Source organism: Panthera leo, chromosome A3 (assembly GCF_018350215.1).
Source record: "Panthera leo isolate Ple1 chromosome A3, P.leo_Ple1_pat1.1, whole genome shotgun sequence".
NCBI lineage: Eukaryota > Metazoa > Chordata > Mammalia > Carnivora > Felidae > Panthera > Panthera leo.
In genome coordinates, this window is record NC_056681.1 from 80321708 (window position 1) to 80344676 (window position 22969).

General features: G+C 39.1%; 1 protein-coding gene across 17 annotated transcripts in view; it reads left to right on the forward strand.

The window, feature by feature from the left end:
• Positions 1-22969, forward strand: part of EHBP1 (EH domain binding protein 1) — a 369979-nt gene that overhangs the window by 26828 nt on the left and 320182 nt on the right. For 10 of the 17 annotated variants that reach the window (XM_042932413.1, XM_042932414.1, XM_042932416.1 and 7 more), the window contains 3 exons: positions 790-922; positions 1754-1870; positions 9147-9547. The exons of 1 other annotated variant lie outside the window; for it this stretch is intronic. In XM_042932413.1, coding sequence (XP_042788347.1) covers positions 9444-9547 — 104 coding nt within the window. In that variant the 5' untranslated portion in view covers positions 790-922; positions 1754-1870; positions 9147-9443. Of the gene's footprint in view, positions 1-789; positions 923-1714; positions 1871-8155; positions 8314-9146; positions 9548-22969 lie in introns of those variants that run through there. 6 more of the 17 variants (XM_042932411.1, XM_042932415.1, XM_042932410.1 and 3 more) reach the window with 5 other exon arrangements.

A 22969-nucleotide genomic window follows, 5' to 3' on the forward strand; every position in this document is an offset into this window, starting at 1 on the left:
TTATTCATTATTGACAACCAACTGCAAGATTTGGGTAATTATTTTGTAAACTGGCGTGTAAAGCTGGAGAAGAGGCATGTATAAGGTAGCTTTGTGAGTAATTAGGAGGTATGTTATAAGAATAAAAGAAGTTCAGCAGTCATCAATAGGCTTCTGTTTTTGCTTCGGTTGTTTGAGGACAGAGTGAATATTTTAAAGATGATCAAGCTATGACCTTTAAATATACGTCTTTTTAGTATATGTTGTGTGAAGAAAGACGCACAAGTACAACATTCTTGTTTTCTACACTGAAGTATATAATACTTGTTATCAGGGGAAGGGTGCACATATAAGTTTTTGAAATGAGAAATGGGACTCTGATAATGCCAGATAATTATTTCACACCAAGTGTAGCTTAGCACTATATTCAATATCTAAGATAGACTAAATTTATTTCAGGGATAAGATGTCATGGTTTTTAATGTTGAAGATACCAGGATTTTTTAGAAGATTGAACTGTGGCACAAAAACTTAACTCTTGCACAACAGTTGACTTTTTGGAGAAAAATATCAGTGATTCATTATCGGGAATACTTAAAAATAGCATCCAAAAGTTGCTGCAAAATATGAAGAAATGTCCAGCACATCTCACAAAGTCCTTTTTGCTAGCAGGCTATGTTCTGCTCTCTGTAAGCCTCGTCACTAATTTGGTGATTTGCTGTAAAAAGAGAGATCTGGAATGATACTGCAGCTCTCTCTGGCTCTATGCTATTGCCCTTGGCCTGGAATTTTTTTTTTTTTTCACTTCAGCTTGCTTAAGCAGATTGCCCAAACTGTGCATGAGTTTTGCCCTCTGAAAGCTGGGTTCATTTTCCATTTCTACTCATCTGGGACAAGCTTCTACAAGAGGGCTTCTTTCCTTTGGCCCATGCCTAATGCCCTGGTAAGTGGGGTTCCGCCTGATTTCAGCTTGCTGTTGTTTTTTTTTGCACTGTTTGAGATCGAAATGCTCTGATTTAACACCACATGGTGGGTATTCAATGCCCTCCCAGATTGTGAATTCCTATTGCTTTTTCTTTGCCTCTCCTGTCTAACCTTATTATTTCAGAAGATGTTAATTTTATTATCTTGTTCACATTAAATACAGTCATCTAGGAATTATTCAGAGGAAAACACTGGCTGGATGCTGTTTCTGGTTACCTAGCATTTATTCCAATTTTTTAAAACATAGAAGAAAAGAAGCAGAGGTTATTCTACTCTTTATGATTCATCAAAGATTCTTTACGTTTCATGGGAAATGGCCAATAAATCTTGGTCAGGAATCTCTACTGATTTTATAGGAGATACATTTACTGAATTTAGCAAAAGGTTTCTCGGAAATGGCTCCTAATTCCAACTCAGACCTTTGTTGCAATACCTCTAGTAATGGCCCACTTATTTGTGATGTGTAAATATCTCATAACTGCACCTGCTTTCACATACACAGTATTTGTGCACTGTGACTTCACTATCCCAAAATTATCTCAAGTAATTTGAAGGATCAGACCAAGAGAATGGTGCAGACCAGCAAGGGTACTCTAGAGTCAAAGTTGTATTTAGCTGTTCCACATTAGGATAGCTGAGCCAAATATGCTTATGGCTGTCATCCACCCAAATGCTTAATGTCTGTGTGGTGTTGCTAGCATTTTGAGTCTCCACCTTTTGAATATCATTAATGCCTGTAATCATTCTTGAGGATTTCTGAGCCTTCTCATCATTCAATATACTGCTCCAGATTAACAATAGAAGTCAGACCTACTGAATCACCAAAGGATGGTCTCTACAGACTCGCATCTGTCTCTATCTGAATTTCAAGGCCGTTAAGGATGCTCCTCTGTCTCTACCAACCCAGGTTAGTCTTTCCTAGAAGCTATAGAACTAGACAAAACTGGTTTTTTAGGATGCAAATTAGGTCCTGGAATTAGTGTCATCTCAGGTTCAATGTACAAAATTTCATTATGACTAACTGCATGACTTGTTCATGGGAAACTAGCATGGAAACAATTTAACAAAAGGATACCCTCTTTTTAGTTGAAAGATGGTTTTCTTCATTTTTTTAAGTTAAAAAAAATTTTTTTTAAGTTTATTTTGAGAGAGAGAGAGAAAAAGCACAGTGGAGGGTGGGGAGCAGAGAGAGAGGAAGAGAGAGAGAATCCCAAGCACACTAGCAGTGTGGAGCCCAAAGCAGGGCTCTAACCCATGAACTGTGAGATCATGATCTGAGCTAAAATCAGATGCTTAACCCACTGAGCCACCCAGGCACCCTTAAGCTTTTTGTTTGTTTGTTTTATTTTTTTTTGCTTTGTTTTTTTAATGAGAGAGAGAGAGAGAGAGAGAGAATAAGTGGGAGAGAGGGGCCGAGGGATATATAGAGAGAATCCCAGGCAGGCTCCATGCTCAGAGTGGAGACCAATGGGGTACTCAATCCCACAAACCCTGGGATCATGACCTGAGCTGAAATCAAGATTCCGATGCTCAACCGAGCTACCCAGGTGCCCCTGTAAAAGATGGTTTTCTGATGCAGCTTTTCTAAGCTTTCAACCAAAGAACTTGGGTTCTATGATAAAGAAAGAAAGACTGTTTTTTTAAGAGAATAAATATTAATTTAAAAGTATTTTGTTAGAATTATTATTTGAGGTTTTATAGCAGGTACAAATCTCAATCTAAAAAAAATCTGGTTTTCAAGAAATATAATTTCATTTTTTATAACTCAATTTCTGTTTCAAGCTATGATTTCACAAAGGGTGGCAGACACTTAATCATAGTCACTGGCAGGGACTGCATCTAAATTGAAGGGGTTTACATAGTATTAGAGGAAGGGGGTTGAGCATTTGATCCTTGCTCCTCCTCTACCATGCTGGCTCTCCCAAGGTTTCCAATCTGCATCCTTCCTCAATAGCAGTCATTCCCACACATTGCTGCTGGGTCAATCTTGGTCTATCAACAAGGCCCCTTTAGGTCTGTTGGTTTCTGTTCCCTCTGCACCCTTTTGGGTGTCTGGAAATCATTGTGTTGGGTTTTCAGAACATTCATGGTACTATGTAAGGCTTCACTGTCCATTATGGTAGCTATCAGTCACATGTGACTATTTACATTTAAATTAATTAAGATTAAATATTAATACTCCTGTTTCTCAGTTACACTAGACACATTTCAAGTGCTTAATAACCCCAAGTGACTAGAGGCTACTATATTGGACACGACGAACATTTTGTTCATCACAGAAAGTTCTATTGAACTGTACTCTAAAGTCTGGGCTGGGCTAGACACATAGTTCAGCTTTTTCTTCTCTCTGGGGTCTTGCCACCTCCCTTTGGCTCTAACAAGGAAAAAGAATGTTGAATTATCTCTCTCAGATCTCAGATTCCATAGATAGATCCTGCTATTTCAACTGCACCTCTCCACAACTTGTGCCAGAGTAGAGTGAGACTAGGACTTACTGTCCTAAGGACCCACCAGCATCTAGCTTCTCAATATTTTCCTCCCAATTCTTCTTCCCCTTCCAGTTCAGGAAATCCACTTCTCATCTCTATTAAAGGAAGTTTTACTATTGTCTATAGCAACACTATCCAATAGGAATATAATGCAAGCCACATGTATAATTTAAATTTTTCCTGTAACAATATTAACATGGTAAAGTAACAGGTGAAATTAATTTTTAATGTCTTTTATTTAACCCAATATATCCAAAATACTATAATTTCAACAGGTAATCAATATAAAACTATGAATAAGATATATTCCTTTTTTTACATAAGTCTTTGATATTGGTGTATATTTTATATTTACAGCACATCTCAACTTGAACTAGCCGTATTTCAAGTGTTCAATAGTCACCTGTGGCTAGAGGTTATCATACTGAACAGTGTAGGTCTCTAATAGGATTCATTTCATTGCTCCCTAAAGGGCTAGGATTTAGAAACTCAAAAGCCAGGGAAAAGTTCCCTGTTTCTCTGCATTCTGTTATATTCCTTTCCTGAAACAATGAGCAAAGACCAGCCTAAATGAGGGTGGGTGTGATGCTGAGGGTGTATCAGGGTAGAGTCTAGGAGGAGAAAGGCCATAAGATAAAAAGAAGTACATGGAAAAACAACTACTACAGAAACCATCAATTAATATTTTAAAGTATTAGCCTGCCACAATGAGTATTTTTAGGACATAAGAACTGCTGTAGGATTGTCAGGAGTAAATTTGTTAACTGTGGATTTAAAATAAATAATTTCATTAGCAGTTAAAGATTGCAGGAATGTTGTATACAGTATAACTGCTATGATAACTGGAAAACAATGCAAAAACCTGCAGTGCTATTATTGGGAGTAAATCTTATTAGTATGACTAAGGCACAGATAAGTTCTATTAGTAGTTAAATCCTGCAGTAATATGTCTGACAATTTTTACTGCAAAAACTGTAAAACCTAAAGATAAAAATTTTATCATCAGGAATGACAATATTTCAAGCCTTTGGTTGCATTTCATGGACTAAAATTTCCATTTTGGAGGTTTCTGAAACGGTGACTAGCAAAGCTGCTTCAAGGAAAATATTTTCTATAATTTCAAAAGTGTCATGGCAAAGAAGATTGAAATTTTTGGGATTTCCACTTATTTCTTTGTATTCTGTCTTCACTGTGATCTTGATGAAATTTAAAGGCAAAATCAAAATTATTTTAAATGTTGAATATTTTGTGAAGTAAAAATCTATTTATAAAATTTTGTAGTCAACACCTGGGTCAAATGAACAGGACAGTTAAAGTAACATACATCCACAGGTCTATTATGCAGCTTAAGTCTGAGATGGAAGGAAATGATAAATCAAGACTGGAGTAAGTAGGGGATTAGAGAAGGCTTTGAGGTATAGTTCTTGTGTGGAAGGGCGGGAGAGGGTCAGAAGGATTTGCACACCGGTAGGTAGGGAGAATGGGGGCTTTAAGAAAAAGGTAACTTTCGGCATGCTAAAAGATCTCAACTATACATGGCATGAAAGGTGGTCATGAGAATTGAGGGTAAGTGAATTTATAGTAATTATTATAAAATCTCGACCCCACATAAGTTATTGGTTTTCTGGTCTTGGTAATCACTGAGACAATGGGAAAGGAATAACGTTAAATGCACTATTTCTTTAGTCCTGAGGTAGCTATGTTTGGCAGCAACTAAGTATTGCTCAAGTATTCTTGAATACTGGTTGTTTTTTTCTTGACTGTTTATGTTCGCTACCAAACACAATGGTGTACATTATTAATTACCATTTAGTGACTGTTTTACTATGTATCAAGTACTTTACCTACATATCTTCCATCTTCTCAACATCCCAGAAAGGCAGGCATGGTTATTTGTTTGCCAGAATAAGAAGTCAAGACTCAGAGAGGTTAATTTGCATTATTTTCTTGCATGCTAAACACCTGTTTATGAAAAACTCCTTGAGAATAGGGACTGTATCTTTTATGTACTATTAATTGTATTTAATATGATCAATACTCAGTTGGTTTCAATAATTTTTAGCTAAGCAGATGAAAAAAAATCTTAAGATATTTTGTAAGAAAGTTTCTTCAATAAATTTGGTTAGCAAACAGGTTATTAAAAAAAAGTTATGAGAGAAAAAGCTGTTTGGTGGAGACTTTAGAAGCTAGCTTATGAACTTGAGCTCAGCAGCAGAACAACGTAAGGTCTGCTCTTAATTTCTTCATTTTGAACCTTGATCGCTTCTTAGCAATCTGTGCAACTAGAATGAAAAAGAAGAGTTTACATCCAGGAAAAATACTTCTCCAAAAATAAAAGCTGTCCTGTAAGAAATTCTTTCTCAGTCTCTTGAGAAAGATTCTTTAGGGGCCCTATATACTCCTTCTCCTTCTTGGTTCTTTTTTTTTTTCTTCTTCTTCTTCTTCCTCAAGAAAAGACATGTATTTAAAATAGATTGAAGATAATTTCTCTACAATAAAATCTCTCTCCTTCCCCCCCCCCCCCCGCCCCCCGCCCCGAAGATGGGAAAGAGTACTAAATGAAACCAGGTTGACCACATAAGAAAGTTTGGAAAGTTCTGAAGAACAATAATAAATGGGATGCAAAACCCTCCTGATCCTCATGTGGGTTGTTCCTGAAGGGCAACTTAGATTAAAATAGTTTATGACCATTTCTATAAATTAGTCATAAAAAAAACCCCATACACTTAAAGTCTGTTAATGATGCAGAATATATCACTATATGAGATCATAATGGCTGTAGGTTGTAGTGACTTAGTAAACCACTCAGGAAGGACACATGAGAACTCTAAGATGTACAGAAAATAAGAATCAATATAAATATTATGGTTTTCTTAATATTTTAAAGTTAAGACTGTAGCAAAATACATGATATCTATGTTCTTTTCTGTAAAGCGCACATTGTGTTCTTGTGGTGTTATTAGATTAATTTCTTTATTGAAAAAGGAAATAAAATTAGATACTGGATTCAAGACCTGTCTCCCCATCTCTCCTGATTCTTCATTCCCTCTCTCCTTTTTCTTGCTCTGCTTGTGTATATAGATGTGATCAACTCTCACCATTGCCCTCCTGTCCTGTCCTTCAAAGAGTCCGTCCCTAGATCCTGATACCTTTTAAGGTATTTTGTCCAAGCACTCTGCTCTCCATCCTTAGTAAGATTAACGATGGCTCTTAATTGTTTCGGGGACCCAACTTGTTTATTTTCTTTTCATGTTAGTTACTCTTTCTTTTTTCATACTATGTGGTGATTGCTTACAGGGTACTCCTACTTCTCTGACCATTCCTCCTCAGTCTCTTTTCCACTTTACTCTGCTTATTCCTTAAATGTTGGGATCCCCTTTCCTCCAATATCATTCTTTGCCCTCTTTCTCTACACCAGGGGTCTATGAACTACCCAAAATTGAAAGCAAATTTTTGTGTTTTATGATAGGATATATTTTCCTCCTTGGGAGAGTGTCTGTAGCTTTCATCAAATTCTCGGCTTTCATCAAATTCTCAGAAAGGTCCTTGGATCTTTTTAACAAGGTTAAGTGTCCCTGCCCTCACACTCTGCTTGGGTTATTTCATCCTCTTCTTTGCCTATAACCACCCTTTTTATATGCCAGCCACTCCTGAGTCATTTACAAGGGAAAAAGACCACAGGGGGGAAAGAAGGAGAAGGAGGAGGAGAAGGAGAAGAAGGAGAAGGAGGAGAAGAAGGAGAAGGAGAAGGAAGAAGAAGAAGGGGAGGAGGAAGAGGAGGAGGAAGAAGAGAAGAAAAAAGAGACCAAGATTCAAAGAAATGTTGAAGAATCAGAACAAGAAGAAATTGCAGTGTAAATATTGTTTCCAGCTCAGTTTATTCAATCCCGTTGAGGAACAGTACACTGAATGTTAGGCGTGCGTTGGCAGGGTCATTACTCCAGTGTGTCAGAGGAAAACCCCCAGGAGGAATCGGGTGAAACCAAGGCCGTGTGCGCAAACAGCCTAGTTGCTAGTGGCGGAGAAGGCGCACCCAGCTCCTAGGGTGGGGACAGGAGAGTACCAGAGAGCAAACCACAGCAGCCGTACTGCCCACAGCTACAACGAAGCCAGACCGGGCTCTACTTTCACTGAGTCGAGCCAGAAACCCCGCCCGGCACCCAGCGCACCTTTGACGGACATCCAGTTTAATCAACCATCTTCCAGGTCACTATAAACACTCCTTACTCCTCCCGCCTATCGTTTCTTTCTCCAAGCCAATCAGAGGAGTGGGCGGGATCGTCCCTGGTGGATTCCAATTTTTTTTTTTTTTAGAAACGGTGGACTGTGCGCCGCGTTCCGGCTGGGGGAAAAACACCTCCAAAGCTGGGGGGTGGAGCTCCTGTTATGGGCACCCAGATTGGCCAATGAAGTGCCCCCGCCGCTCAAAGGCCCGCCCACCGAGATGGGCGGGGCACGCGTGGTGCCCGGCCAATGGCGGCGGGGCGGACGGAGGTTGAGCCGCCGTGGGTAGGGTTAGTGTGAGAGGTGCGGCGGGGGAGGTAATGATGATGGTGGCGGAGGAGGAAGGCGGGGGAGGGGTTGCTGGGCACTGAGCAGCGGCTCTGGCAGGGTTTTGTAGGGTGGGGGACGGTCGCGGGGCGACTGCGTCCGGGAGGGGGCGGGCGTGAGGCGCGCCGTCCGCCTGAGGGGCTGCAGACCCCGGCTCCCGCGAGCGCCGCGGCTGGCTCGGCTGTTCCATGTGGCTCCGGCGGGGATGGAGGACTCGGTGGCGGCGGCGGCGGCTGCTGCTGCGGCGGCGACGGAGGAGCGGCGCTGAGGAGGGAACGGGGCCAGACTCAGCCCGACAGCGGGATTAGAGGTGTGAGGAGGGGGCGGGAGTGGACGTTCGGCGGGGACGGGGCTCGGGGACCGGGCTGGGGTCTTCAGGCATCGCCTGGGTGACAGGGACCGTGGGCGAGCTACCGCCTGCCACCGCTGTGGGGCAGGGGTCTGGGCTCTGTGCGTGAGAAGAGGAGGCTCTAGAGGACTGTTCCCTTCGGATGGGGGAGGGAGGCACCGCACCCCATACTGTGCACTTGCCCCGCTGGTCATTGCTTCACGCCCAGGCAGGAGTTTCCATTTCCCTCCGGTTGGCAGCAAAGGTGGAGAGCCCAAGTGGCCTGGAGCCCGGACGCTGCCCTCCCTCTGCCTTGAGATTTCCCTCCACTCCTCTTTTCCCATCCATTTCCCTCCTCTGACTGAACAACAGCATTCCTCCTTGCTCCTTAATTTGTTCCAAGCACATATTCAAAGACTGGAGGCTATTAATTATCGGCTGAAAAACAAAGTTTATTTAAAAATGTTCCACTCCTCCCTCTGACTGCCGGTGGACATTAAACAGCATCCCTAGACTTTCCCGCTCTGCTCGCCCTTCTGTGATGCTAGGAGGGGGAGGTAGGGCCCCGACTTGCGTTTCTCGATTGTTGTTGATGCTGATTACCTGATGTGTTGCTCTACGTCTTCGGTGTGAATTGTAATTTCTTCCTTGACGTCCTGCATCCTTGATGTTACTGGCTTTTGAGGTTGGTGTTTTGTTTCATTGTTTGAAAAACATGCGGAGAACTGAGGTTGTCTGTTGCAGTGTTATCTAACCTGGGTGGTTAGTCACTCCTCAAGCTTCTCTCATATATTTCTCTTTGTTTTGCTTTTCAGTCCTCCAGAATACACATAATATAGCCCCTGAGGTGGAATGGTGATGTCTTCATGAGGGAACCTCCTCTCATTCATCCTGTCATGTGTATCATACTGTTCTTGACTGGGCCATTCATCTAAGATGGGATTTACCCTGTGAAACAGGGAGAAGACTTATGGACCCCAAACATCATTTCAAGTCGTAGTTGAGTTTTTTTTAAAGTACAGACATACATGCAAAGCTCCTTTCCTTTGGGCCCTCTGCTTTGTTAAAGCTGCTGTGTTGCTAACCCAGAACTGCTCAAGTGACTGATCATCATGGCTTCAGTTTGGAAGAGACTGCAGCGTGTGGGAAAACATGCATCCAAGTTCCAGTTTGTGGCCTCCTACCAGGAGTTGATGGTTGAGTGTACCAAGAAATGGTAAGACATGTCTGGGGGTAGAGTTTCCTGTGTTGTGGCCTAAACTCCGTGTGGCCTAAACTCTGCTTCTTCTGACAGCAGATTTACCTTTCTGTAGTGCACGAGTGTGTACAAGCTGTGCAGGGTACAGATTACTCTAACAAGTATCGTGGTATGCATTGTTGCTGCTGGTACCATCCCTATGGGTTTTAATTATTGCACTTTAGTATGGCTCAGAGGACTAACCGTGAGAGCTTACTAAGTACAGTTGATTTGGTCTTGAGGTCTTTCATCATTAGAGTTAGCAAAACTTTGATTTTTTTATAATTTGAAGGAGGTTTAAAGAATCACTATTGAATATTGTAAACATGCATATGTTTTATTGTAACCTGTACGTGTTTTAATATGGAAATCTATATTCCTTTGGGGTGGTGATGATCGATTTTATTTTGTTCTTGATTTTTCATTTTTCTTGGCTTAAAATAATTTTTCATTATTTGAATAATGTAATGCTAGCCCATACAACCTTAGAAATTCTTTTGTTATATGCTTAGTCAGGCAACTGTATTTTATTTTAATTGTCTAATGGGATACATTTCTTGGCCAGACTTAAGGAAGCAATTAGTAGTGTTGGCCTATGATTTGCTTCTTTCTACTTGAGCAAAGTAAATTTAGGGCTTTCTTTTCACTGCTTTGAATGGTAAGCAAGAATTCTTATTTAGTAAGTGAAAAAGAGTTAATCTGAAGCAAATGGTCCTTTGGGTTTTGATTTATTTCAGTGTTTATGTAGTATTATTGCTACATAAGTCTATTTCATTGTCCACAAGGACTGTAATCTCACGTCTGTATTACCTTTCTTTTTGACATCCTTTTTATTCCATGAAAGAAATAACTTGCTCTATTCTAGAACTCTTATAGCATATTTGAATATTTGGAAACTAGTTTCTGAATGTTTTTTTCTCGAACTTGTAAGGAATGTTATTTTATATGCAATTCAAGAAATGCATGCACTAATTACCTGCTTTACACTAGGCACTGTGGCTTGAGAGTTGAATATGACATAATCCCTACCCTCAAGGAGCTCACAGTCTATGGTGATGACAGTCGTGTAAATAACTTCACTCTGATAGGAATAGTAATACAAATATGTATGATGTAGGGATTTTCATCTGTCTCCATCATTTAACAGTTGGTATGCTTGGGGACAGGTTATTTATTTCTCTGTGATTTAGGCTCCATATCTGCAAAAGAAATAATGGTACCGTTTCATAGGAGAGATTATTGTGAAGATTAAATGAGTTAATACCTGTAAACTGCTTGGAACAGTGTCAGGCACATAGTAAATGCCCAGTAAATTCTATTATTACTTACAAAGTTGGCAGTGGAGGAAATAATTCTTTAAGAGAAGAGGGTATGGTCTCGGGATGGCTTCCTGGGATCTGAACTGGGTTTTGAAAGATTCATAGTAGTTGGCCAGAAAGCCAAGGGAGAAGAAATGAAGGATATTCTAGCCTGAAGCAACAGCCTATGCAAAAGCTTGGAGGAATTAAATAGCATGGGATGTGCTGGAAATTCAAGCAGTGTAGTTTGATAATAATGGGGCTTAAAGTGCAGGATAGGGGGAGTGCAGTGGGATATGATGCTTGAAAGGCAGACAGGATTCCAATCATGGAAAGTTAAGTGCTTGGACCATTATATGTGGCTTGGACTTTATTCTGTGGGTGATGGGTGGGGGGCATAGTAAAAAGTTTTGAGCGGAAGATACATTAGGTTTGCATTTTGGAAAAATCACTTGGATAATAGTGTGGAGTAGGTATCATAGTGGAAAGGGTAACTGGAGGCAGCAATGTCAGGGTAGCTATTGCAGTAGGTAAGGTGAGGAAAAAGGCTAAGACTAGGGCAGTGCAAAGGAAATAGAATAGACTGGAGGAACACTTAGGACACCAGATTGATAGGACTTGATGGTCATTTCAGTCAGGAGTCTGGAACAGATGGGGATGAAGGAGAGGGAAAGGCCTAGATTGACCCTCAAGTTTCTGGTTTGGAAGACTGGGTACTGGTAACCAAACTAGGGAATGAGGAAGATCCTCATTGTAAAGTATTTTTTAACTGGGCAGTATACTGGGAGTATCACCTTTATGATGGTTAAATTTGAGTCTTTTCTTAAGGGATGTAGAACACATCAGGTGATTCTTTAGTTACAAAATCAGTTTCTTGGGGTGCCTGGGTGGCTCAGTCGGTTAAGCATCTGATTCTTGATCTTGGCTCAGGTCATGATCTCATGGTTCATGAGATAAAGCCTCATGTGGGGCTCTGCACTGGCAGTGTGCAGCCTGCTTGGGATTCTCTCCCATCTCTCTCTCTGCTTCTCCCCTGCATGCACTCTCTTTCTCTCAAAATAAACATTAAAACGTCCACAAAAACCAAAATCAGTTTCTTCCCTATAGTTTGCAGCATTGCTAATTTTTTTTCCCTTGAGAAGTGTGTAAGTTACTGTTAATGTGTCTCAATGTGAACGAATGAAAATTTAACTTGATTACAGATGAATAGATGGGTAGATCATTTTTAGAGATGGCCATTATGGTATACCTATTAAATTAGGTCTTTATGATAGGAAATGGCTTTAACACTAGAAATATTTGGCTGTTCTAGACTTTTCAATTTTATAGTAGTCACATGGAAGGTAAACAACTAGTATAGGGAAGAAGGAATAAACTATGAAAAGAACAGATAGCATCCCATTGGGATTGTGTCTTTGGAGGTAACCTATGTATATAGGTTCTATTGCCTTTTAGAACCTTCTTACTTAAAATGTTTTCTGAGAAGTAGGAGCATTTGCAACACCTGGGACCACCTGTTAGACCTGCTGACTTTCAGACCTTGCCCTAGACCTACTGAGTCACACGGTATGCATGTTAAAGTTTAAGAAGCAGTATTTTCTTTTAGAGGGTCGGGGGAGAGAATCATAAGCAGGCTCCATGCTCAGTGTGGAGCCAGACGCATGGCTCAATCCCATGACCCTAGGACACTTAACTGACTGAGCCACCTAGGCACCCCAAGAGCCAGTATTTTAAAATAATGTTTTCAACCTTACCAAGTGTTCTCATGACTCCATGATAAAGTATATTAAAAATACACTGACTTCTGCATGAATTTGAAACTCAAGGAATAAAGATGAAACTTGAGATTAGAGGGTCATGGGAATCAGGATATGTTTTTCAAGGGAGAATGTGTTATTTCTGTGATTAAGGCAAGGAGAATGTTTCCCCTGTTCTGTTGTCATGGCCATACGGTATGAGCCTGGACATGCCAGATAACAGGATGAAGGTAAGAGTTTAAGGATCTTTTTTTAGATCTAGGCCATGAGCAAACTCACAGTACTTTACCTTTGATCAAAGGATGGATTCTATAGATTAGAGGATTTGGGGCTTCTGCGTTCTCAAAGTTCTTTTCTCTCTTGTCTTACAATATTTCACCTTTGCTCTGGCTGATAGGGTGTGAGTCCTCTTCCTGATTCTTTCATGGTGAGGTGGTTCTAGAACTTAGGTCAAGAACAAAAACCTGAATGACTTTTATTCATCTTAGAGAAGGGCACTATACTGTGAGATCCTATTCCTCATCACCCCTTGATTGCCACGTAGAGGCTCTAGCAAATTTGGAGATGTTAAGGGTTTATATCTCCTACCTTTATTGTTGTTCTCAAGTCATTTAATTATTAATCTCACTTAATTGATGAAGCTGTGAGACTGGCCACTGGAGATGAGTTTGAGGGAAAGAGACTGTGCTGTCTTTTTTCTTAGTTTATTTCTTATTTGGTTCTTTCATCATTTGTAGGCTTTTAGATTCTGAGGAAAGTCTTCACTGTATGAGCTCTCAGCAGCTATTCAGGTATTTAAGGAAACTACTTGAAAGTTGGCAAGTTGTGGTTATGATAATTTAGGTTACAGAACTCAGTTGTGGTAGGAGCTCCCCAATACATGATGTGAACCATTATGTATGAGCATATATTGCATTTTGTGTGTGTGTCTGTATCATCTACATATATGAATATATTTTAACTAGGTTTTTATTTTATTTAATTCTTAGTTATGGCATTCAAAAAGTACTTAAAGTACTATAAACTTTTCCCAAAAAGGCAGAAATATATTTGCTTCTGATTTTCCATGTCACGTAAAGATTCCTTTTTTCTGTTTTAAATATATATTTAATTATAATTTATTTTAAAAATAGGTAATATGATCACATGGCTCAAAATTCTAGAGGTACAAAAACTGTGTGTGTGTGTGTGTGTGTGTGTGTGTGTGTGTAGTATGCAGTATGTATGTATGTATGTATCCCTGAAAGTAACTTCTCATTTTCTTCATTGCTTTATACCTCTTTGTGATCTCAGGATTTGAAAAGTTAAAAAAAAAGTAGTTCTTCCTAGTGCTTAAGTTTGTGATGCTGGCCTATTAGATAAAATGTAAACTCCTAATCTGATGTTCCAGGCTTTCTGTAACTGATCCAGTTTAGTTTTCCAGTTGGACATTAGAATGTTGAATGTACTTTAAGTATTGACTTGAGTTTATGAAGGCCAAATTACATTAATAAGTACTCATTCAGATCCACTTCTTTGGATGGCTTCAGCAAGCATTTCTCTGTTGACCATTTAATGGAGTGAGTTAGAGGTACATCAGCTTTTGTGTAAAGAACCTACTTTTGAAGTACATTTAAAAAAAAAAGTAATTGGACACAAGTTTGTTTTAGTGTGTTTTAGGAGTGTATATAAGACCATTGTGTCTGGAACACAGTAGAACAAAGGAAGGATGATAAAGAGGTGAGGTCTGAGAGGTAGGTAGGCATTAGATAATCTATGGCCTTGAGCGCTTTTGGATTTTAAGTGTATAGGAAACCATTGGAGAAGTTTGGGCAGGGAAGCGATATCATGTGATAAGCATTTTAAAAAGATTATTCTGGGGGTGTCTGGGTGGCTCAGTTGGTTGAGCATCTGACTTTGGCTCAGGTGATGAGTTTGAGCCCTGTTTTGGGCTGTCTGCTGTCAACTCAGAGCCTGGAGCCTGCTTCAGATTCTGTGTCTCCATCTCTCTCTCTCTCTCTCTCTCTCTCTCTCTCTCTCTCCCTGCTTTCTCTCTCTCTCTCTCTCTCTCTCTCTCAAAAACAAATAATCATTAAAAATTTTAAAAAACAAGATTATTCTGGATGCATTGTGGAATACGAATTGTCATGAGTAAAAATGAAAGCAGGGATACTAATTAGGAGGCTATTGCAGTAGTCCAAGTAGCAAGGAGGTAGTGATGGAGGTGGTGAGAAATGGGCAGATATATGCAGGTAACAAACATACATTTACACCACATTTTACTGAGGTATACCTTATACTTTTGCATACAATAAAATGCATCACTTTTAAGTCTATAGTTCAGTAAGTTTTGATAAATGTATACACCCATGTAACTGGAAATAAATTTTTTGAAGGAATTGTTGACAGGACTTAATGATGGATTAGATATGATGTAAAGTCAGAGATGGATCAATAAGGATTGTAGACTTTTGGTTGAACAACCAGATGAATGTAATGTTAATTATAGGGATGGGGAACACCTGGAGAGGAAAAGGTTTGGCATGAAGGGGAAATCAAGAATTGGCTTTGCTTTTCTTAAAGTATGGGACATCCAGGTGGAGATTTAATTAAGCAGTTAATTACAAGAATCTTGAGATCAGGAGAGAGAAGAGGTTGGAGTCTCTTAGTAAATAGAATTTATAACAATGGGGCTATAGGAAATTTCCTGTGGTGTTAATATAGATTACGACGATGGAGGACTGAGCCTTGGGACACTTCAACATATAGAGGTAGGTAAGAAGAGGAAGAGCCAGCAAAGGAGACTGAAAAACAAGCATTAGTAAGTTAGGAGGAAAATTAGGAGACTGTATTCTCTGAGGAACCAAGTGCAAAATGTATCAGGAAGGTAGCGTTTAACTGTGTCAAATACTGTTGAGAGGTTGAGCAAGATGACAGTGGCTTTGGCAAGGTGGAGAGAGCTGGTGACTTTGAGAAATAGTTTCAGTGGACAGGTAGGGATAAAAGCATGATTAGATTGGGGTAGGAGAAAGGAGGTAAATATGATCAATGTAGATACTTTTCATAGAGAATTTTGCTACAAATCAGAGAACTAAGGAGTAGCTGGAGAGAGACAAGGAGTCAAGGTTTATGTTTCACGTGGAAGATTTGCAGCATATTGGAATGCTTGATGGAAATGGTTGGTAAAGAAGGAAAAACTGATGGTGTGCTGGGAGAGGAGGTAACTTCAGGAGAAAAGTCCTTGAATATGAGAACAGGAACAGGATCCAGTACCCAAGTGGAAAAGTTGAACTTGAGTAGAAGCAGGAACAATTCATTGTTATAAGGAGAGAAGGCAGATGACACGGGTAGAGAAACAGGTAGGTTGGTAGATTTGGTGCAGGAGGGTGTGGACATTCTCTTCTGTTGGCTTCTCTTTTCTCAGGGAAGTAATATTAGGGGTCATCAGCTGAGAGGGAGGTGACAGGTGTTGAAGGATTAAGGAGAGAGGAGGTATTGTCAAAACAAGAATTGACTAGGGAAATGTAGAAAGATTGCTGCGTAGTGCTGGGACCTTCTTAACTTTGTGGTCTTAAATTTAAAATGAATGCAACCAGCAAGTTTGCATATTTTAATTGAGCTATGTTCCTTATTTGGGTTCAGGCATAGAATAGGCAGAGTTGGATTTAATCAGGGTTGAGTTTTGTCATGAATGCATAACTGAGAGAAAAAAGGGTGAGGAAATTGAGAGTGAATGCACAGGAATGCTTATAGTGATGCACCATGGAGTATGAGATGGAAAAGGAGGAAAATAAGGACATGAACGGTAGGATGGTCAATGAAAAAGTGAAGAGGGTAGTGCTTTTGATATGTTCAGGAGGTTGAATAGTTGTTGGGGTTGAGTTACCAGAGTGAATGAACTGGAAAAAAGCGAGATGTTTGATTGTGGAGGAATTGGTTAAAGGTAATGATGAGATAAAGGTTGTAGTCTCCTCTGGATCACGTTTGCTTATCAGTTTAAAAAAATAAGCATATGGGTGCCTGGCTGGCTCAGTTGGTAGAGCATGCTAATCTTGATCCTGGGGTTGTAAGTTTGAGCTGCACATTGGGTGTAGAGATAAATAAAATCTAAAAAATATATAAATAAGCATACATCCTCAATATGTTTTTTTAATGTTTTATTTATTTTTGAGAGAGAGAGTGAGCACAAATGGGGGAGGGGCAGAGAGAGAGGGGAACAGAGGATCTGAAGTGGGCTCCACACTGACAACAGAGAGCCCAATGCAGGGCTGAAACTCACGAACAATGAGATCATGACTTGAACTGAAGTCAGACACTCAACCTACTGAGCCGCCTTGGTGCCCCCTCAATATGTTTTTAATTAATATTCCATATACATTAAATATGAGTATACCTTAATTTTCTTTTTTAAAAAATAAGTTAAGTGGAATTTCTTCTATATTTGAATGGGTCATCTTTTGTACTATAAGATTATAGCTGTTAGGGTGCGACAGTGGCAGTTGGTGATTGAAGTGGAATGGAGGAAAAGATTTTTGGGAGTGAAGAGGTTAGTCCAGGAATTTATAGGCTAAAGTGTGGGACAAATGGCCTCTCTGGCTCTTGAAATTGCCAAGACTAATTGCAGGAGAAATGGTTAAGACAGGTGCTAAAATTTTAATGAGGGGAGAGGTAAGGCAGAGAGTTTTACTTTGCAGAACTTCGTGTTACAAGTTATGTGGATCTTGAACCCCTTATTCCTTGAAAGGAAATAGCCCAGTCTTCTTTTGCATGTGATAAATTGTCAAAGGTAGATTTAACTTTAGTAGATAACAAATTGATATGTTACTTTGTTAGCAGTTTTATGTTAGTGTTTGTGGACTGTTTTTTTTCAAACTGGAATTGATACATGTTGTATTTTATCCAGATTTTAAATATTTATTACACGTGAAATTCAGCTGTACAAAAGTTCGATTGTAGGTTACTTAAGGAAAATAGTGAGGATACTTTATGCCATAATTTGATATTGTAGTGCTTATATCACAGTTGCCTCCACACCAGATTCAGTAGCCTCTAGATTGTTGGCACGCTTTGGCCTGGTCCAGGCTGTTTCTTTTGTAAATAAAGTTTTATTGGAATATGGCCATGCCCATTTGTCCATAGCTGCTGTCACACTAAAATGGCAGAGTTGAATAGTTGCTACACAGACTGGGTGGCTGCAGAGTTTAAAATATTTACTCTGGCCTTTTAAGAATAAGTTTACTGTCCCCTGCTCTAAATCATTGGAGTTACTTGCCGCTACTGTTTGTGGAATCTAGAGTCTGGTACCTTTCTGTTTTCTCTGTGCCCAACCTGCAAACTATCAGTTCAACTTAATGTAGTCTAACTGCATAAGAATGGAGGCCAGCCCACAGTGCCTGCCTTCCAGCTATAGAAAGAAACTTTACAATAGCTTTAAGAAACATTTATATCTGTGTATGTACAAAAATATATTTTGACTGTGTGATCTTGGACGAATTACTTAACCTCTTAGTACTTCATCTGTAAAATGGTGATGAAACTAATAAAGTTGTTTTGACAATTAAGTGAAATAATACTTGTAAAGTGGTTAGAATAGTGCCTGACATATAGTAAGCACTCAATAAACGTTACCAATTGTTCTTATTGTCATTATCTGATTATTTAAGCAATAAGTGATGAAGAGAACTATCTAGACAAAAGGATAGAGTAAGCAAGAAGACTGAAACTATAACCTGAACACTTAAGAGTGTTAGAGAAAGATGAACTAGCACAGAAGTTTGGAGTGACACGAGGGGTGGGAGTAAACCAGGGAGCATGCTAGAAGTGCTGTGCTGAAATTAAGTTTTGGCAATACTTTGGCTTTTGGGGAAAAGAACTACATTATCTTTGCCTCTGGAGCAAAATCAGTTCATGTGGGGGTTTTTTTGTTGTTGTTTTGTTTTTAATGTTTATTCATTTTTGAGAGAGAGACAGACAGACAGCGAGACAGCAGGAAAGGGACAGAGAGGTGGAGAGACAGAATCCCAGGCAGGGTCTGTGCTGTCAACACAGAGCCCACTGTGGGGCTCGAACTCACGGAACTGTGAGATCATGACCTGAGCTGAAGTCAAGAGTCAGATGCTTAACTGACTGAGCCACCCAGGTGCCCCCAAATCAGTTCACATTCTTATAACTTTATTTACTTTCTAATAATCACTTCAACTAAATAATATGGCTAAGGAAACTAATTAAATTCATCTAAAGTAGAATTAATTTGCCAGCATTTGTTTGTGTGTCCTATGGTGACTGTTTATGATATTTAGGATATATTTCTTTATGATAAGTTTTCTTAAAGAATTTTTTTTCTCTGTCATGATTTTTTTAATGATCCCATTTAGAACACTGTATCTCTCAGTAATATGAAATTCCCTTACCTTAATTTGGTATCAAGTTTTGGCTTGTGTATTTGTTTTTAAGTTTATATATTTATTTTTGAGAGACAGCATGAGTGAGGGAGGGGCAGAGAGAGAGGGAGATGAAGAATCCCAAGCAGGCTCCACAATGTCAGTGTAGAGCCTGATGTGGGGTTCAAACCCATAAACCATGAGATTGTGACCTGCGTCGAAATCAAGAGTTGGACACTTAACCGACTGAGCCACCCAGGCACCCTTTGGTTTATGTATTTTAAAGGTTGATTAAAAAAAAATATTTTTTAACATTTTATTTATTTTTGAGAGAGAGAGAGAGAGAGAGACAGAGCACAAGTGGGGGAGGGGCAGAGAGAGAGGGAGACAGAATCCGAAGCAGGCTTCAGGTTCTGAGTGGTCAGGTCAGCACAGAGCGCAATGTGGGGCTTGAACCCACAAACCGTGAGATCATGACCTGAGCTGAAGTCGGACATTCAACCGACTGAGCCACCCAGGCATCCCAAAGGTTGATTTTTAAAATGAAATTTTAAGAGATTATTTGAAATTTTACTCTGACGATTTAAGTTTAGTTTCACATTAGTTTTGCAATTAGATGCTCAGGGAACTTAAAACTAGGCATTTCTAGAAATGTGCTGTTGATGTTTCAAATGTGTTCTAATTTTGTGGAAAATTTCAACAAAAGAGCTACTGAAGTAGTTCCCTGCATGATATAAAAATAGGCCAGTGTACTGAAGGAAAAATTGCACAAGCTTTTTGAACTGAATGCTCAGTAGGGATGTTCATATTCTGCATCAGGACTTTTGCATGTTTTATAAAAGGAGTAGAACTGAGTTTGTGAAATGGGGGCTATAGAATTACAGCAGGATGTTAGTTTATGTTTGTCTTATTTGTCGCTATTATAGTGATATTTTCAGGCAGGTTTGCTAATAAGTACCTAAAGATTTTCTTCAATACATTTGTTCCATTAAATATCTCTTTTTGTCACTAACCCTAGTGTTGTTATTTTAAAAGTACTTTTTAAATGAGAAAACAGTTAAAAAATTGACTTTAAAGCTCAATTAACAATAAAAGCATTGACTTTAATTAAAGAAGTTATCACTTTAAAAGTTGACACTCTGCCCATGTCCAAAAGGGTTTGTCTGCTTAAGAATTTAAAATAACACTATGTTGACTAATTTAGAGATATAAATAGAACAGAGATAGTCTTGAGGATCAGAGAATGCATGTTACTGGACACTTAAGAGAAGTTACCACTGGACACCGGACTTGGTTCTGAATTTATTGGCAGCTAAGGCAAAAAGGGAAGCACATTGGCTCAGGTGGTATTTCTTCTGGCTAAAGAAAATATCCAAATTTTTTTGCAGAGACTTTTCTTAGAACTTAATTCAAAGAGGATTTTTATTATGAAAAAAAAAAAAAAAAAAGGGTATGATATTGGGTAAGTCTCCACCTACAAAAGACTCAGACTGTTAAACTGGATAAAGTTTACCTAGTTTTCTGATCATCTAATTTAAATCAAAGGTACAACTTGGAAAATTTATAAGAATGGATATTTAAAATAAATCATCAAGTTCTGTACTGTCCAGTACAGAAGTAACTAACCACATGTGGTTATTTACATCTAAACTTAAATTTGATGAAATTAAAATTTTAGTTTTAGTTTTTCAGTCACATTAGCCACATTTCAAGTGCTCACTAACCACATGTGAGTAGGGGCTACCATATTGGATAGTGCAAGTATGGAACGTTTCCATCATCACAAAAAGTTTTACTGGACAGTGCTGTTTTGGTCATTTCCTCTCAAACTAGCTGATTTCAGAATCTCTGGGTACTTTGCAAATATGGAGATTTCCATGCTCATTAGAAAGTCTGAGCTTGTAAATGGGGAATGGTGCTGGCAAGTCTGTCATTTTAGGAGTTCCCTGATTGCTTGCTTAAGATCCATCATCAAGCCAGGTTTTAGAACTATTATATATGATTCTTTCTCAGATACCTGTTTAAAGTAAAGTTTTGCAAATGCTGGATGGCAATTCCTATTGGTACTCTAGAAATGTTAATGAGTTGAAAATTTGAATTGAATTTTTTTTCAGCAGTTTCTGTAATATATGTGTGTGTGTTAAAAGTGAGAGTAATGTACTTTAGCAATGCCACCTATAAAGGCTGTCAAGTTAATATAAACATTTGAATAGGTTTATTAGTTCATTAAAAAAAAAGACTGTTCTACAGAAGCAAGGACTATTGGAGGATAGCTAATAATACAATAATTTTTATTATTATATTTTTGGAACTGCTCAAGTGCTAGCACAGTTATTATATGTCCAAGCAACATTTCTGGATCTGCTGATTTTTTTTTTTCTCTGAGGCATGTCTCAATTCTCACTCCAGTTTTGCCTTCTTGCTTTCTTGCTTTCTTTCTTTAATGTTTATTTTTGAGAGAGAGAGAGACAGAGAGAGGGAGAGAGAGAGAGACAGAGAGAGAGAGGGAGATAGAGAGAGAGAAAGAACAAGCAGGTGAGTGGCAGGGAGAGAGAGAGAGGGAGACATAGAATCCGAAGCAGGCTCCAGGCTCTGAGCAGTCAGGTCAGCACCGAGCCCAATGCGGGGCTCAAACCCACAAACCATGAGATCATAACCTGTGCTGAAGTCCTGTGCTTAACCGGCTGAGCCACCCAGGCGCCCCTCACTCCAGTTTTTCTGTTGCTACTGTCTTGGCAATATCCTTTGTCATCTTTTGTAAAGGTCTTAGTTTCTAAACTGTGCACTGAGGAGGCCTTGAAGGCACTGCAGAGAACTCTACAGGTGTGCCAAAAGATGGAAGAATTTTGAGGGAAATGACAGCAACATGTGTTGGAAACCACACACACTATACTTGAGGTAGTTCATTTTCAAAATTGGATTGCTACAATCCTTTCATTGATACCATATTTTTACAAAGCTGAGTGTTGGCAGTTGCTATTATGAAAAGCAAGTACTATGTGAAAATATATATGGAACAGGAAAGAGGAGGGCAGTGTCTTCTGAGGTTTGAGAGGTTGTGCAGTGCCCAACACAGGTGTCGAGTTGTGAGGGCATATATTCTTAAGTTGTTTGGACCTGACTACTTAATAAATAGAATGGTTAGGTGTTTCCTTTGGCCTGTGAAAAAGTTACTGACACATTCAGGGCCTTCTAAACCCAGAAAGTTTGGGAGCCTATGGTATAGGCTTTTATGATAGCCCTTAACACTTTGCTAGCCCCTTTTGGTCCTTTGTTTATGTTATTGCGGTAGTTATCCTAAACTGAACCTTCCAGATTTCCTGTTTGCTTAGGATACTATTGGAATGGTAATTTTAATCTTTTAAACCTCTTCTTATTTTATTTTAGCACTTTTTCCAACTGTTCCCCTTAAGCTTCCCAAATCTTGTTTACCACACACAGTAGTTCCTTCGTTACCTTTCATGCTTCTCTATGCCCCCTCCAAAAATCATTAAATGCAATGAGCATGTAGTAATAGTCTATTTCAGAGTAACTTAATTGAAGCTGAGTTTATTCTTGCAATAAGTTGGTTTAGAGATTGAGTTTAATGGTTCAGCTTTATTTTGAAGAGTGCTCTAATTTACAAAATAATCTTTTAAAAATTGGTTAATTCATTTATTAAAAAAAAACTTTATTGAAATTATTATACATTTACAGAAGAGTTGCAAAGACAGTATATAGACAGTTCCTGTATGCTCTTTACCTAGCTGACTTTGGGTAAAATTAGGGTGAATAAATTCACCATGGCCATTTATCAAAACTAAGAGATTAATGTTAGTACAATATTGTTATACCAAACTACAGACTTATTTGTATTTCATCAGTTTTGCCACTAATAATCTTTTTCTGTTTGAGGATACAATTCAGGATACCACGTTACATTTAGTTGTCACATCTCCTTAGCTGCTCTAATCTATGGCAGTTTATCAGCCTTTCCTTGTTTTTCAT